Here is an 18,769-nt window from a genome sequence, read left to right on the forward strand (position 1 = left end):
GGAGAAGGCAGAAAAGCAAAGCTATTTCCACTTCTCCCTAAAGTCAACTACTTTGCCCTTCTGACTTTTCTTGCCCGTTCCAAAGGTCTATGTGTTTTCAAATGATGTAAAACAAAGAACTAAGTTTAGACTTTATTAAAGATTTCAGACCCTAGCTCCAACTTGGAACATCTTGGGGTGAGATTGTGATTAGTTAAAGAATCACCTTCCTTTACTGATAGAGCAATAAAACACCCAACTATGTGAATGCCCACTACTTCTTTGTACAAATATGAGTGAGGAGGAGACCTCTATAACATAACTAGAAAAACACTAAAGGCATGTTTTTTTCCTCTCTCTTCAATAACTGGCCCATGTTTTGCCTAAAAATCTAATGCTGGGTAAACTTTGTAACGTTGGGTATTTTTACACTTATTTTATAAAGATCGAGGCAATGTGGTACCCTGGATAAAGTGCTGGAAGTTGTGGATTCAATCCTGGCTCTGACACTTATCTTGTTAAATAAAAATGGCAAATCACTTAACCTCTAACAGCTACTGACAAATCGTTAAGATTCCAGTGCAGGAAAAAAGCTGCCATGAGTCTTTGCTGTTTTGTTTTTTTTTTAAGAAAACTGGAAAAAACAACTATTAGAAAAATAAATTTTGGCCTAATGTCCAGAGATATCTACAGGCAGTTATTTACAAACTACCTCAAATAGATTTATTAACTACTAGTCAGTTCTCAAAATTCCTCAGAAATAGTTGCTTTTAAGCGAAATACCAAAAATTCCCTTCCTCAGGATAATCTGACCACACAAAGCCTGTTTTCAGCTGAAATGAGTGAAAACACAAGATTTCAAGTCAGAAGGAAATCCTTCTCTGAAATCCTGGTCGTGTCACTTATTAGCTGTCTGACTCTAAACAAGTCACTCTTCTCTAAGCTTATTATCTCATGTGTAAAATGGAAGTGGTTAGTACTTCCAACCCTTCTCAAACGGTTGCTGTAATATTAAATGAGAAGTTACTTATTTTGTTCCAATGAAGCACTATATAAATGTGTATTATGGAAATACTCTTATGAAATACTCAGGAAAGCTCTAAGTAGTTAAAAAAGCTTGGAACTCACACTTCATGCACGAGAAAATTTCTTCCTAGGAAACAAAGTGATTAGTAAATTATGAAGAATCACTTGATTCTGAATCTAATTTTTAAGCCCTAAATCAGGATGCAGGAGATAAGAAGATACTGTGTGAAGTCTGGGGACCACTTGTTTTCTTTTTATTGTAGTACCCTAGTATTTTGAAAGAGGTACTTATTATATGTTTACTGAACTAATTCTTGCAACTGGGAATACTTGGGTCCTATGATGATTATGCCTATACTTCTTACTGCAAATGTAAGCTCATAGAACCAAAATATGAAAGAAAGAAAGTATTTCCAATGAGTATCACCTATCTTAATGCTCATTAACTGCATATTCAGGTGAAAACAGAATCCCATGAGTCTATATATGTAAAAACAAAACTCCCTTCCCTACCTGTCCCTCTTCCCCACTCCCTCAGTCCAAAGAGCGAATTACTTTAGAATCAAGGATATTGAAACTAGATGCATCCTTGGAGATCACCAATTCCAACCTTTTCATTTTATAGATGAGGACAAAGGCCTAAACTTGTGAAGTTAGGTATCTACCCTAAAGAAATTAATGGAAGCATTAGGACTAGGTCACTCAAGTTTCTTGAAATTACTAATGCTGCCCTTTGAAAACAAGTCAGTAAGACCCGAGTTTAAATCCTGCCTCACTTACCTTGTTCTGTCGTTTTTTAATCTATAAAATGGTGATAATGATAATACTTACCTCACAAGTTTGTGGTGAGGCTCAAATAAGATAATATAAAGGACTTTAAAAATGTTAGCCACTGTCATTATCCTTTGAATTTAAGAATTCGGCTAAATTTGTTAGAATTGTTTCTAAAATGTCTTTATTATTACTTGGAGCTCAAAAAATAGAACCAACCTCTCTGGGCTTCAATTCTCTCTTTTCTTGTGGGGTGGAGGGATAGGCAATTGGGGTTAAGTAACTTGCCCAGGTCTCACACCTAGGAAGTATACAAGGCCGAATTTGAACTCGGGTCCTCCTGACTCCAAGGCTGGTACTCTATCTGCTTCACCATCTAGCTTTGCCCCATGCTTCATTTTTTCAATGGTGGAAATCACTGATTTCTGGAAAGTGTTTAATCCTATTTTATTAATGAAAGAATTCTCCAATTTATTGTCAAACCTTGAAATTTCTGTCTTGACTGTTGTCTCTTAGGTAGGCTCTCTTCTCTCTACTCACAGTCACCACCTTACTTCAGTAACTAATTAATTCTCCCCTGGATTATTTCATTAGTCTTCTAACTGGTTTTCTTGTTTCAAGTCTTTTCCCACCTCAATTCATGCTCCAATTAGTTATTATTTTCCTAAAATGTGGGTCTGATCATGTTGCTATTTAATAAATTCTAGGGGCTCCCCATAACCTAAAAGATCAAACATAAAGTCCTATGGCATATAAAATCTTCATGCCGAAATGCTTTCCCTTCTGCCACTGGTTTTTCTTAAAACTTTTAAAAACTTTCTCTGGTTTTTCTTAAATCTCAGCTTAAACTCCTCCTTCTGTAGAAGGTTGTTGTGGCACTACTTCTCCTTCCCCAGCTGGGAGTGCCTTCCCCTTTGAGCTGCATCTTTCCCCTCCTCACAAGTGAATTCTAGCCTAAATGGTCTTCTGTGTTCCCTATTATCTGGAACTTATTTGCTCCCCAACTCAGGTTTCACAGAATTCCTCTCACCCCTCAAAACACAGCCCAAACATCACCTTTGATGTGCAAGCCACTTTTGATCCCCTTAACTGTTAGGGCCCACCTTCTCAGATTGTCTTTTATTTAGCCAAATTGTATTTATTTTCTTGAAATTTATTCAGTACACACTTAGAAGTTCCTTGTGAATAGGGATTGCTTGATGTTTCACAATGCCAGGAACATAGTAGATACTTAATAATTGCTTGATGACTGATTTACTCTGTGTATTTCCCACTAGCTGAATTGCTTTTGGTTTTCCATCATGCCACTCACCAGGAACTTCCCCTGTACTTTTCAGCTTCCTTTTGTGTAATGTCTTCCTCCATTAGATTTGTAAATTCTTTGAGGGCAGACACTTAATGAATAAAACACTGACTACTATGTATCTTTTATAAACCTATTTATGTTTTCTTTCCCTAATCAGGTGAAATCCTTAAGAACAAGGACTGTTTTTGCCTTTCTTTGTATCCCCAGGGCTTAGCAGAGTGCTTGGTACATAGTAAATACTTAATAATGCTTTCTAACTAACTCAACTATTTTGTGGAACTACCTGTTAGGAATAAATTATCCTATTTTTCACTTAACTGTCTTCACAACACATAGCTTTTTTCTATGCCTCTTTAACATACTTATCATACAATATCCTGCACAACACAGGTATCTGTGTTGTATTGCCCTACTAGATTGTAAATTCTACAAAGACAGATTCCATCTTCTCTAAACTGTCCATTCCCCCCAGTACCTAGTATAGTGGTTTGCACACAGCAGACATCACCTTACCTTTAGAGGCCTGTTTCCTCATCTATAAAAGCAGAGGATTGCAATGAGGATTCTTAAGGTCCCTTCAATCAGTAAACTTTTAAAATGATGCTCACTTAAATGGGTCTTTTATCTAACCCATCTGGGAGTTCCCTCCAGCTCTGCAGGTCACAACCCACCTATGCCTGCTCATCCATCCCATCTCTGTCCCTGCCCTCCCATGAGGTAACCAAAGGGAGTTCGCCGGAGGTGCTAGAGGTACTTCTCGACTCCTGTGACATTTTGAGGAAACCAGTGGAACAACTTGGCTACATACTTGGCATCTTTCGTTTTTTCCATATAAGCTCCTTTCATAAAATTCTTTAATACTGTTCTTTAATCCTTTACGTTCGGAAGATTCTCATTTGTTATATACTGTCACTCCCTTCAAATCCCCATGGCCTTTCCACTACTTTATGTGAGACAGTTTTCATTCCTTGGAACCTGTCGCATTTTATGTCTTACTTCCCTATAACGACACCAATAAAATATTTTTTTTTACATTATACCTTTTTATTTAATTTATTTAATATATTTAGTTTTCAGCACCGATTTTCACAAGAGCTTGAATTACAAACTTTCTCCCCATTTCTACCCTCCTGGCTACTCCAAGATGGCATATATTCTGGTTGCACCATTCCCCAGTCAGCCCTCCCATCTGTCACCCCACTCCCCTCCCATCCCCCTTTCCCTTCTTCTCTTGTAGGGCAAGATAAATTTCTATGCCCCATTTCCTGTGTATCGTATTTCCTAGTTGCATGCAAAAACTTTCTTTGTTGTTGTTTTTAAACGTCTGTTTTTAAAACTTTGAGTTCCAAATTCTCTTCCCTCTTCCCTCCCCACCCACCCTCCCTAAGAAGGCAAGCAATTCAACATAGGCCATATGCATATCATTATGTAAAACCCTTCCACAATACTCATGTTGTGAAAGATTAACTATGTTTTGCTCCCTCCTAACCTATCCCCCTTTATTGAATTTTCTCCCTTGACCCTATCCCTTTTCAAAAGTGTTTTTGATTGCCTCCTCCCCCCATCTACCCTCCCCCCTTTTTTTATCTTCTTCCTCCTTCTTTCCTGTGGGGTAAGATACCCAATTCAGTGTGTATGGTATTCCCTCCTCAGGTCAAATCTGATGAGAGTAAGATTTACTCATTCCTCCTCACCTGCCCCCTCTTCCCTTCCTAGAGAACCGCTTTTTCTTGCCACTTTTACGCAAGATAATTTACCCCATTCGATCTCTCCCTTTCTCCCTCTCTCAATATATTCCTCTTTTATCCCTTAATTTGATTTTATTTTTTTAGATATCATCCCTTCATATTCAACTCACCCTGTGCCCTGTGTGTGTGTATATACATACATATATATACACACCTACATATATACATAAACACACACATATGTATATATATGTATACACACACACACATACATACATACATATATATATGCATATTCCTTTCAGCTACTATGATATTGAGGTCTCATGAATCATACAGATCATCTTTCCATGTAGGAATGTAAACAAAACAGTTCAACTTTATTAAGTCTCTTATGATTTCTCTTTCTTGTTTATCTTTTCATGCTTCTCTTGATTCTTGTGTTTGAAAGTCAAATTTTCTATTCAGCTCTGGTCTTTTCGCTGAGAAAACTTGAAAGTCCTCTATTTTATTGAAAATCCATATTTTGCCTTGGAGCATGATACTCAGTTTTGCTGGGTAGGTGATTCTTGGTGTTAATCCTAGCTCCATTGACCTCCGGAATATTGTATTCCAAGCCCTTCAGTCCCTTAATGTGGAAGCTGTCAGATCCTGTGTTATCCTGATTGTTTTTCCACAATACTCAAATTGTTTCTTTCTGGCTGCTTGCAGTATTTTCTCCTTGACCTAGGAGCTCTGGAATTTGGCGACAATGCGCCTAGGAGTTTTCTTTTTGGGATCTATTTGAGGAGGCGATTGGTGAATTCTCTCAATTTCTATTTTACCCTCTGGCTCTAGAATATCAGGGCAATTCTCCTTGAGAATTTCTTGAAAGATGATATCTAGGCTCTTTTTTTGATCACGGCTTTCAGGTAGTCCAATAATTTTTAAATTATCTCTCCTGGATCTATTTTCCAGGTCAGTGGTTTTTCCAATGAGATATTTGACATTGTCGTCCACTTTTTCATTCCTTTGGTTCTGTTTTATAATATCTTGATTTCTCATAAAGTCACTAGCTTCCACTTGTTCCAATTTCATTTTAAGGTAGTATTTTCTTCAGTGGTCTTTTGGACTTCCTTTTCCATTTGGTTAATTCTGCCTTTCAAGGCATTCTTCTCCTCATTGGCTTTTTGGAGCTCTTTTGCCATCTGAGTTAGTCTACTTTTTAAAGTGTCGTTTTCTTCAATATTTTTTTGGGTCTCCTTTAGCAAGTCACTGACTTGTTTTTCATGGTTTTCTTGCATCCTTCTCATTTCTCTTCCCAATTTTTCCTCTACTTCTCTAACTTGCTTTTCCAAATCCTTTTTGAGCTCTTCCATAGCCTGAGACCAGTTCATGTTTTTCTTGGAGGCTTTTGGTGTAGGTTCTTGGACTTTGTTGACTTCTTTAGGTTGTATGTTTTGGTCTTCTTTGTCACCAAAGAAAGATTTCAAAGTCTGAGACTGAATCTGAGTGCGTTTTTGCTGCCTGGCCATGTTCCCAGCCAACTTACTTGACCCCTGAGTTTTTCGTCGGGGTACGACTGCTTGTAGAGCAAAGAGTACTTTGTTCCAAGCTTGAGAGGATGCACTGTTGATTTCAGAGCTATTTCTATACAGCCAGCTCTGCCACACCAGCACTCCTCCTTCCTCAAGAACCACCAATCCGGACCTGGCGCAAATCTTAAGCAGGCTCTGCACTCCTGCTCTGATCCGCCACTTAATTCCTCCCACCACGTGGGCCTGAGGCCGGAAGTAACTGCAGCTGTAGTTCTGTAGCTGCACCTCCCCCGCTGCCCCTGGGGCGGTGGCCAAAGTGAACTCTGTCCCCCGCAGCTTTTCCCACTAACCTTCTCTGTTGTCTTTGGTGTTTGTGGGTTAAGAAGTCTGGTAACTGCCACGGCTCACTGATTCAGGGCGCTAGGGCTTGTTCCAGCCTGCTGCTGGTCTGGTTGGTCCTGCCGCCGCCCATGCTGAGCTCCACTCCCCTCTGCTCCGTGTGGAATAGACCTCATCCAGCGACCATCCAGGCTGTCCTGGGCTAGATCCCTGCTTCCCTCTGCTATTTTGTGGGTTCTGCAGTTCCAGAATTTTTTCAGAGCCATTTTTTATAGTTTTTTGGAGGGATCTGGCGGGGAGCTCACGCAAGTCCCTGCTTTTCAGCCACCATCGACACCAATAAAATATCAAAAGACGGGTCTTTGCTTTCATGGGAAGCTTGGGATCAGTAAAAGTGTTTGTAATTTATCAAAAGCAACCCAAAAGCAATGTCCTTGAGGAAATGGGGAAAGAATTCATTTTCACCTAGACAAAGATATATCCACTGGTGGCACAGTGGATAGAGCGCCAGAACCGAAGTCAGGAAGACTCCTCTTCCTGAGTTCAAATCCAGCCTTAGAAACATTCTAGCCATTCGACCCTGGGCAAGTCATGAAACCCTGCTTGCCTCACTTTCTTCATCTGTAAAATGAGTTGGAAAAGGAAATGGCAAACCACTCTAGTATATTTGCTAAGAAAACCACAAATGGGGTCACAAAGAATCAGACAAGACTGAAAACAACTATAACAACAATAAAGGAAAAGACATGAAGCAGTTGTGTTCTGAGAAATAAGAACAAAGCTTCTAAGTTTCTTGTTCCTTTATCTTTCATCAGCTATATGGGCCAGTGTTTTCCAGTTTTTCCTTTTGTGGTCATGGTGGCAAATTTCTAACACAGTACAAGAATAAGAATTGTCTGTTTCCATAACAAAAAGAATACTGAATGCTCGGGAGAGATAGATCTTTGAAAGGAAGATAGACAGTATAATAATAAAAATCCAGACCCTATAAAAAGGCTATTTGGGGAAGAAGAGCCCAAATTAGATGTGACTGAGTTTTTGTACCGTAAGGGAATATTATGTTGCATTTTGATTTGGGAGAGTACCCAAAGAAGCCAATTAATTGGAGATTAGGGCAATGGAGAAAGGAGGAATATAGAATGAGTTCTATCCAGCATTAAGAAAAGGCCCACTTATTGAGAGAAACAAGTAAGCTTTAGCTTGGTATGATGTACTATATTAAAGGTCATTCATTAGGCATAGATTTTATACTTTTATGATTTTCATGGATGGAAAATTATTTAAAAAAATTTTCCCCTGAAGTTTAGCAACCATAACTCATTTCTACCTGAGTCTTAACCTTATGTCTAACAGTCAAGTACATCTTAACTCAAAGTTCTAAAATTACCAGCTCACTTTTAGATGGTGACTTGGGGATGTTTCCTTGCATTTCTGAAGGAGCTATTGGATCCCTTTTCCTTATGATCAGGTAAGCTCTAATGTGAAAAGCAAAATTCACAGTAAAAAAAAAAAAATGGTTAGGCGAGAACCTAAAATAAATACATTTTTCAAAGAAAAGGCTGAACCTCAAGTTTGTAATTCAATCTAATGCCCAATTACTAAATAATAACTAGTATTAATACAGTGCTTTAAAGTTTGCAAATATTATTTTATATTCACAACAAACCTGGGAAGTAGGTGTTATTATCACCCCTGTTTTACAGATGAGGTAAATCAATCATAGGAAGATTAAGGGATCTGCCTAAGGTCACACAGCTAATTAAGTGTCTGAGACTGGATTTAAAATGAGGTCTTCATCATTCTAAGTCCAGTACTCTCTATACTGTGCCAACTAGCTGCCAATTAAAACAGACTGTCTAACTAAGAGAATTAAACATTTAACACAAAAGCATATGTACACAAACACACACATACCACACCCTGCACAAGGCTAACAAGTACAAAATTGACTAAATGACAGTATCAGAAAGTAAATGGCTAACATATTACATTTGTAAAATAAAGCATTCAAGAAAGATGGATTTAGTTCCTGAGAGTGAACTTGAAATAGTAATGGAACTCTCTAATCAAAGTTCTCTGGGCCAGTCGACTGAAAGACATTGGTATTAACAGACCGCAAAACCCCTTACGCTGAGAGGAGGCAGAGTAGGAGGAAGCATTTTAGCCTATTCCACCCAGCACAACTCATAGAGAAAGATATAGAAAATGTACCAGACCAAATTTTCATAAGGAAACCAAGAAAAATATCCAGCTCAAGGTGGCTTAGGGAGGGTAGAGAGGTTTGCAGACACTGGGTATGGGGTCTGGCTAGCAACAGCAAGACTTCCAGCACCCAGAGACTGACAGAGGGCCTAGATGGGGAGGACACCAGGGCAAGAAGCAACGGGGCAGAAAGAGATCCCTTTAACAAACAATGGGTACAGGAATGGGTGCCACCTAACAGGGCAGAGAGGAGTAGTCACAAATGTGGGTCCTAGCAGTGTAATGAGAAAGGAATGCGTTCTGGAAGCGAACTACAGCTGTATGGCTCTGGTCCCAAGAGCGGTGACCCTCAGTTCTATCCTTTAGCCCAGCTTGTAAGCCTGTAGTTAAACAACCAGGGCAGGAGGGTCAGTAGTTTAGTCACTGAACTTGCAGAGCTGCCTCGCAGGTATTACTAGCTGGGTACAAAAACAGTCTTCTGAAACTCCCAAACAAGGGCAAGCAGAAAGACCCAAATCTGAGTCAGAACTTGCCAGGAGAACAGATTACAGACTTCACATCAGATCACATCACTTTGAGAGCACTAAAGGCTTGCAGGCCCCCAGCCTGAGCTGTGAGAGCAGATCAGGCCAAACATCCTCCTCCGAAGCACACAGAGCCCAACACTAACATAAAGTCCAAAGTCAAGAAAGAGGCTAGAAGAATGAGCAACCAAAAAAAGAATGCCGTCAAAAACAGCCTTTATGGTGACAGGGTACAAGACACAAACACAAGAATATCTATGAATAAAATGCAGCTTGGACAAGAATGCCTAGAAAAGTTAAACCAAGTTTTTTATTTTTAAGAGCTAAAAATGATTTAAAAAATGAAATGGGTGAAAAGCAGGAAAAGTAGTATGAACTAGGGAAGAATGATGTGAAAAGAGAATTAAAAGCTTAGAACAAGAGGTATAAAACTTTACTGAAGAAAAAAAAAACCTGAAAATTAGAACTGTGACCTTGGGCAAATCACTTAACTCCAGTTGCCCTGCTTTCCCCCCTCCAAAAAAACCTAAAAAAACCCCCAAAAAAGATACGTTGAAAATTAGAACTGGCCGAATGGAAGCTAATGCATTAAGAAATAATAAAACAAAGTCCAAAAATGGAAAAAGATATAAGAAAATATGAAGTATTTCATGAGAAAAACAACTGACCTGGAAAACAGATCAAAGGAGGGATAATTTAAGAATTACTGGACTGCTTAAAAGCCATAAACAAACAAACAAAAAAGAACTTAAGACACAATTTTAAAAGAAATCATTAAAGGAAACTGCCTAGATGTTAGGCAAAGTGGAAATTGAAAGAATACCAGTCACCTCCTGAAATTTCAAAATACAAGATTTTCCCTCTAAGAAAAATAACTGCCAAAATTCAGAGCTCTTATAGGTCAAAGAAAAACTTGAACAAGGAGACAGAACAATTCAAGTACCAAGCAACCTAAGTTAGGCTAACACAAGATTTAGCAGCCACCACTTGGAACACAATATTCCAAAGGCAAAAGATCCAGGCTTAGAACCAAGAATAACCTACACAGCAAAACAGAATTTAATCCTATAGGAGAAAAAAAGTGGAGCCTTAACCATTAACAAAATGGAGAACTTGCAAGCATTTCCTGACGAAGAGAGAACTGCGTAGAAAATTCAATATACAAATAGGAGTCAAGAAAAAATAAAAAGGTAAATGTGAGTGAGAAATAATAAGTGACTAAACAAGGTTAAACTGTTTATATTCTTATATGAATACATGATGCACGTAGCTCCACAGAACTCTACCATCATCAGGGGTCATAGAAAGAGTCTAACTGGACAAAGGGCCTCTGAATGACTGATGTATTTTGATGAACTCAAATAAAGAGTAGGGAAGAGGAACACGTTGGGAGAAAGGAGAGGGAAAGGAAGAATGGAGGAAATAATCTCACATAAATCGGGTGTGTAAAGAAGAATTTATACAAGAGACGGTAGTAGGGGGAGCAGGCAACACTTGAACCTCACTCTCATGTGAACTAGTTAAAGAAGAGAAGAATACACATATACACCCAGCTGGGTACAGAAATACACCTTATGCAATGGGCAAACAGAAGGCAAAGGGATTAAAGGAAAGAGAGATAAAGAGGAAGGAATAAAAAGAAGAACAGATTAAAGGAGACAGAAGCAAAATAGACTCTTAAAGAGAGAGTAGGAAAAAAAGAGAAGGAAAAGTATAAAAGAACAGGATGGAGGGAAACACACAGCAATGACATGAATGAGATAAACTCACTCATAAAACAGAACAGCCAAATGGATTAGAAAACAGAATCCAACAATAAGATGTATGTAAGAAACACACCTGAAAGATATATAAATATAATTAAATTAAGGGACTGGAGTAGAATCTATTATACTTCAGGTGAAGTAAAAAAGGCAAGGGGTAGCAATAATGATTTCAGACAAAGTAAAAGCAAAAACTAACCTAATTAAGAGAAATAAACAAGGAGACTTTATTTTGCTAAAAGGCACCATAAAAATCAATATTGATATTAAATTAATGCCAATATTATTACAAATTAGTATTATAATCAATATACATCATATCATGTTAATATCATTATTCTCAATTAACATAAATAATATTAATATTAAACACATATGTACCATATGGTATAGCATTTAAATTCTTAAAGGAAAAGTTAATTGAGTTGTAAGAAGACAGTAAAACTGTAATAGTGAGGGCTTCAATTTGTTCCTCTCAGACTTAAACAAACCCCTTTGCTTATAGAGACATACTAAGCAGTGAACTGAAGTAGGAGTCCTGTCACTGCAACTTTTCAAAAGCTTAGATTTTTTTTTTTGCTTTTTTTTTTTGGCAGGGTAATTGGGGTTAAGTGACTTGCCCAAGGTCACACAGCTAGGACATGTGTCAAGTGTCTGAGGCCGGATTTGAACTCAGGTCCTCCTGACTCCAGGGCCGGTGCTCTACTGACTGCACCACCTAGCTGCCCCAAAAGCTTAGATTTTTAACATCATTTTAGGCTGTTTTTAAAGATTTCTAATCTCTTTTAGTTCAATTATTCCCTTAGTCTTCTTAGGAGTGACAACACAAACCTTTAGTAAAAATGAATCATAGTCTGTGTAGAGAAATAACATTTTAAAATTAACTTTAAATATAATTTAACATGTAATTTAAGTAAGTTTAAAAAATTATTTGATTATTTAGGGGGGAATTCTACTAATCATCTTGAAATGATCAGGGACACAACCTTTGAAAACCATTTATGGAGATCACTACCCTAAAGCAAGATGATGAAATAACCACAACGAAGCAATTTGCACAAAATGCAATCAAGATAATCGCACCCCCCACCCCGCCCAAGTTTCCTTTTATTTTTTTAAACAATGAGAGTGGAAAGCAAGACAGATTATAGAAAAAAAAATTTTTCTTTAATTAGGTAACTTCCTATCATATGTAAATTATAAGATTTATATAATTTTAAAATTAGATTTACTCCCACATACAAGGCTTTTCTTACTCCATATATAGCTAACAGACCATTTCCAAATACATTCCAGATTCAACATCTTTCTCTTAGGTGAAAGAACTAAAGTCAACTAATCTTTTGTGGTCCAATGCAGAATTTTTTCATGTGATTTTGGTGAGCTCCTGATTTATATGGTAGTCCATGAAACCTGATAAAGTATTTTTCCAACAAATTGTCAATTTTTAATCTCAATTCAAGAGTACTGAACTATTTATGGTAACAAGCCTGGTTCTCATGAAACTTTTATGAGTTTCTTGAATGCCTAAATAATGGATGATTGCCATGTAATCATGGTACAACGAACAATCCTGGTAAGAACTTTCTCTATCAATCTGTCAACAGAGCAGGAAGGAATATGGAAAATGTTCTTTGAAATAATATACTAATATTTCATCACTTCAGAGACTAGAGATACTCTAAAGAGGTAATCATGTATTCTTGAACAGACTCGTTCAAGTGCAATTTCTAATTAAAGTTCTTTTGAGTTAATTCTTGGGTATGGCATTGTTTATATCACTCAGTACTTCTCTGTTATAATTTGAAAGGTAAGACTTTAATAATCTTTTTTACTACTGAAAAAGAAGGCATCTGCTTCCAATGGAGTTCATATTTTTCTTTTCCTCAGGTCTTCTATAAGTTTATTTTCTCTTTCAGCAGACATTTTGCTGGCTTATGCTATGTCACCCTTCTTCATCTCCTTAGATCCTCCATTTTAAAAATAAGAACTACAAAACTCTGTCAGAGCTAGTAAGAGATGTCATTAGAAAACTGATGCTCCAAAGTGTTACGCTAAGGTACAATATTATACCTATTTCATGATTTTGCAAACTTCTTTCAGCAGGAACCCCAAAAAGCTTGACTCCAAGGAGAACTCAATTTAGAGGATTCTTGATGCATCTGCTTTGGTGCTTAAGGAGATTATCCTTGAACATATAAGTTTCTCAGAGCTACCCTACTTAAGCCAGTTTATCAAGGTTTTCAATGTCTGCTAGTTGATAGGGAATGATGAATATCTTCTCGGTGTCATATTGCAGTTTTCAGCATTGTCATTCTGAATAACTAGAAACTGAGTAGTTGATGTGTGAACAGGATTTTCAGTAATCGTACCTGAGTATATTATCTGATATTCTCTGAAGGCATTTTTGATCCAGTTTTTGAAATTTGGGAGACAAAGGAGTTGTGCTTCACAAACTCACCGCCAAACCCTAGTTTGAAGATTATCTTTTGTACATCTCATATCCAAACTAATCATGATGATCCTTCAAGAACATCAGATGTTCTTGATGGGGTCACTGGTTACAGACATCTTTTGTACAGGTGTATGTCTTCAAGCCACTGAGATGCATCTGTTCCTATATTCTATAAAAGACAGGGAAGACAAAAACAAAAACCAAAAAACCCAACCGTGCAGGCTGATGCCAAAAAATTAATGCTAAAAACAAAAAACCCAAACCAAAAACAACACACAAAAAAAAATCGACCTGCAGGACCAAAAATACAATGCCAAAGAAGATTGTTGAAAAAGCGTCTTAAAGATAGGTAAAATAACTTCAAAACATCAATGAAAATCAAATAGGACAATCCAGAATATACATGTTCCACAAAAGAAGGAAAAATATATGAAAAGTTTCAAAAAAAATCTAAAAGAAGAAACAATGAAATAACAAATAAGTATTCACTAGGAGTGTTAATGAGTGCTTATAAATATTCTCACCACACCAAAGAGCAACAATCCTTAAGACCAAAGAAAAGAGCTCCTGGGGGCAGAAGGGATGATTAAGCTAAGATGACCATGACCATTGTCAGATACAGTCTGGACTAGAAGGCATCTGACCTATCTTCCATATAAGATTCTGATTTTACGACTAAAAGCCCAACAATTCAAATATATAAGCTTGTAGTTATAACACTTTTTGGAAGAAAGTTTAATTTAAATTAAAAAATTTTAATTTCAGTGAGATGTGATCGCCATGCTCTTTTGGAAGATGGTAAAGATTTTTGTTATGTCATGTTCCATTTCAGGAACATGAATTCCCTTCTTTAATTCTTGTATTTCCCTTCTATTTGTCTTGGTTTAGATTTATACCACAGAGAAATTATAGTGGTGATTTGAAAATCAAGTGATTTAATTAGCTTCACTTCAAAGTGTGTTATTTTGTTCTTGATATCTGCACAGTAGAACAATCCATCAGTATTTTCTTGGTAATGCTAATGTTCTACGAACAAACCCTTACTACATTTTTTGAGGTTTGGGGGTGGAATGGGATTAGGAGGATGATACTAAAACTGCTGGATCTGAAACGGCTTGGAAATCCCTGAAAAAAAAAATTATCTATCTATCTATCTATCTATCTATCTATCCTGGTCCTTTAAAAACCAGGCTAATCCTCAAACATTTTTCACATTTGCTAATGAAAAATTAACTCAGATTATAAAGGAAAACAGGCCAAACAGTGATTAGTTAGAACCAAAAATGAGCTGCTTAGAATTTGCCTTTTTTCTATTTATTCTTTCCTTACATAGTTTCATTGTTATTTGCCCCAAATCCAATCATTCCAGAATAGCAAAAGGAAACTGTCAAAAGAACTTGCAAAAGTAATTACTGTGGACATATATTTACACATGGAGATAAGCTGCAGCATGCATATTATGAAGCCTGGCATTCATGAAGCTCCTAGAATTCATTTGTTACACCTTAAATAAGAAATAAGAACTGCCAAATCATAATGATGTAGTGAGTGAGAAAATAAAAGTTCAGAGCATGGAAAAAATGATTTTTTTAATGAGACTTTTATAATAGAAAGATATGGCCAGACCAAGAAAGCCCCCAAATGTCAACATGGAGGACTTAGTCCCAGTGGTTGGGCTGGCCTCATTGCCTGCCACAAATGGTTTCAAAAAAGAGAAGACTCATATGCTTTGCTACAGAGAAAAGAATCAAGAACGTGAAGTAATATTTTGTATTTAGGGAAACGAAAATATTTCAAATGAAATATGCTATGTTACTTTCAATATTCATTTTATATACATTATTAAAACCAAAGTAAAATGTTTTCACTTAACAGATATCTAATGAAACATAAACTTTCTGAAATTTCTTATAAAACCTACACATATATAATACCTCATGATTTTCTGCATATGACAGAGTTTTTTCTTGGAGGCAGTGGTATAAAAAATGGAAGTAGAATGGGAAAGGGTAAGGTAGTACATATAAAGTGAAATGAATATTCTGAAAATACCCAAGTAAAAACAGCTAAATGAGATAATTATTAAAATTGCCCCCAAAATTTCTTTATAACCCTCTGAGATTCTCTATAGTACTCTTTCAAATTAAAGCTACTATAATGCAAGCTATATGTCTCCTGAGAGATGATAAGCAACTCTGTGGAGAGGGAAGTATGGGGACAAAAAAACCGCACTAAATCGCTGGCAAAAATGTTATTCGAAATCATGGTAAAATAAACCTGAACACAATTCAAACTATAAAAGTTGATGGTAAATGTGATTTAAGTTTTCAAAGAATTTTTCAGTTATATGCCAACTGTCTAAGTGAAGTAGATCTGTGTTGAAAATTATAAAGGGATGAACTACTTAAAACAAAATTACACAAAGTAAAAACTTTAACCCTAGACTAAAGTTAACAAAAGTTGACCTATTTTTAAAGTACGTTATGCCAGGAAAGCAGATATACACCATCCAGTAAAGAATTGCTTTTCTTCACTGCAATAAAGACACATCAATCTTAATTCTGAAGCTACATTGTCTAGGATTAGAGAACTTTACAGATCTATTACATAAAGAGCTGGTTCCCCACCCTCTCCAAAGTAAAGTTTTTGTCAAAGAAGAAAAAAATTGAACACTAAAGTGTGGCACAGTAAAAGACTGAACCTGAGGTCAGAGGACCTGGTCATGGTTCTGTCACTAGCTGATGTGGACTCAACAGGCACAACATTTCACCTTTCTGAAACACAGATCTCTCATCTATAAAATGAGAGGAATAACTCACAAGGTTTTTGTAAAGATCAAAGGAGAGAGTATTGTGTCTTGCAGTTTACAAAATGTCTATTTATGTTAGCTACTACTATTACTGAAAAGAAAAAAAACCAAAAAACACACAACACCCAGTGACTGGTACCTGGCGGTCAAGGTCAACATAGGCATCATTTCCAAGAGAAACTGGAGATTCCTTGCTCATCAACTGAAATAAAGATGACAAAACTTCACTTGAGGAACAACATTGAGAAAGAGAACAAGAAATAATAAGAAATATATTCTACATACCATCCTAGGTGCTATATTACAAGCATAACTGACTGAACACTATAATAATTAAGATTAGAATACAAATAAAATGTAAACAGAAACCTTTTACTATTTACTATTATCTAGTAATATATGCTTTTCACAACAGGTCCAGGTACATAACTTAAATCCAGAGGCAGTCTAAAATACAGAACTGGATTCCAGTATAGTCATAGTCAGTCACAGTAATCCAATGTATTATCTAAAAAAATTATTTAGTACTTTATTTTTCCCCAATGATATGTAAAAACAATTTTTAATCAACATAATCTATTCTTACAATGAAACAAGAAATTAATTAAGCTAAAAACTACTAAATTCAGTTATTATGTCCAAAATAGAGGAAAGGAAGTACAACATAACAGCCAAATTAAATGCCACAGATTTTTTAAAAATATAGCCTTAATTTCTGAAATAAAAATAAGCTAGGTAAAAACATAATTTGAAGATCACCTAAGAAGCAAAAGTGCCTTTTCAGATACTTCTAAGTGCTTACTTAAACTTCAAATTACCTTACACTTCCTTGTTTATATGTTGTACTCAATAAAATTTAAGTTCCTGAAGGCAGGGACTATGTCATTTTTGTCTTTGTATCCTGAAAGCTTAGCCTAATGCCTTTCCTATAATGAGTACAAGATAAATGTTTATTGAATTGGAATAATTAAAAACATTCTCCAATAATGGGGCAACTGAATCTAATTATTTAATTTCCATTTCTATTATTCAGAATAATGGACATCCTTTAGAATATTTCTACATCCAATCCTAGTTAAAATGAAATATGCCAAAGTCTGGAAAAAAGGAAAAGTAAAAGGTTCAATACATACCTCTTGAATGGCCGTCATGACAACATGCTGAACAGACTCTTCCATCACCATAATGGCCTGGATGTACTCTGAAAAGAAGAACGCTCTGGAATGTCACTGTTCAAATTAAGAACTCTTAAGAAGAGACTGAAGGCTAATACCTCATGCATCTGTTCACAAGCATTTTTTTTTTTTTGCTTTAGGTTCTTCTTGGGGAATTCTCAAGTATACACACTTGGGCAATGGGATGAGTATGAAGTAAGGCCCAAACTTCATATATGTCTTTCAAACTACAAAATAATTTTATTATTTTTCTTAACCATATAAGGTCAGTCAATGGCAGGGGTGGGGAACCTGTGGCCTCGAGGCTACATGTGACCCTCTAGGTCCTCAAGTATGGCTCTTTGACTGAATCCAAACTTCATAGAACAAATCCCCTTAATAAAAAGATTTGTTCTGTAAAACTTGGACTCAGAGGGCCACATGTGGCCTCAGGGACACAAGTTCCCCTCCCCTGGTTTGGACCATCAAAAGACCATGGCAAAAAGTTGAGAGATTATACAGACTATGAATGGCTTTTAGTAAGAATTGTTTTATGTGGCAATGTGGAAAAAATACTTACAGTTGGGTTGATCAGACTCTACATCAATCTCCCTTAAAAATCGAAAGTGTTTTATATTTGTCTATGTTGTGTTGTTAGAAATTAGAAATCACAAAAATACATGTGGAAAGGTATTTGGTTCCATTATTTATTTCTCATTTCCTTTACCCTTAAAAATGTTAGACATAAGAAAATTAAAATAGCTTTTAAAGTAGGGTCATTTAAGTGACAGAAGCAAAAGGATTGGTATTATACAGCCAGTGGCCTCTAGGGGGCAGGTATTTCACAGAAATGCAATGGAAACTGGTATTCTCAATGTTTCCAAGTGAAAACCGATTCGTCATTTCCAAGACTGCTATAACCAACAGAGAATCACTTCTTGACTATCAATGATGGCAGCCTTAAGATTACTTATTGAAAAAGTAGTGGGACTAGTTTCATACATTATGAGCTTAATATGACTGTATTGGTGGCAAAGCTGAAATGAAAATAAGCCCTAATTTTCAAAATTGTTTTTTCCCCTAAATTCTTTTAAGAAATAATAAAACATAAGCTCAAGGCCTACTTTAATGTCATTTAGGTGATGTGCTAATGGATAGTATAGTAGATAATGGTTTACTGGCTTGGAGGCTTTAACTGTGAAAGAAGTAAGTTTAAATTGTGGAAAACAGGTTTAT

At 36.4% G+C, this 18,769-nt stretch overlaps 1 protein-coding gene across 2 annotated transcripts in view; it reads right to left on the reverse strand.

Annotated features, from left to right (window-relative positions):
* Positions 1-18,769, reverse strand: part of HOOK3 (hook microtubule tethering protein 3) — a 110,770-nt gene that overhangs the window by 48,823 nt on the left and 43,178 nt on the right. For both annotated transcript variants that reach the window (XM_036751640.1, XM_036751639.1), the window contains exons 6-7: positions 17,513-17,580; positions 16,519-16,581 (exon numbers count right to left, since the gene is read on the reverse strand). In XM_036751640.1, coding sequence (XP_036607535.1) covers positions 16,519-16,581; positions 17,513-17,580 — 131 coding nt within the window. The remainder of the gene's footprint in view (positions 1-16,518; positions 16,582-17,512; positions 17,581-18,769) is intronic.

Source organism: Trichosurus vulpecula, chromosome 3 (genome assembly GCF_011100635.1).
Source record: "Trichosurus vulpecula isolate mTriVul1 chromosome 3, mTriVul1.pri, whole genome shotgun sequence".
Classification (NCBI taxonomy): Eukaryota; Metazoa; Chordata; class Mammalia; order Diprotodontia; family Phalangeridae; genus Trichosurus; species Trichosurus vulpecula.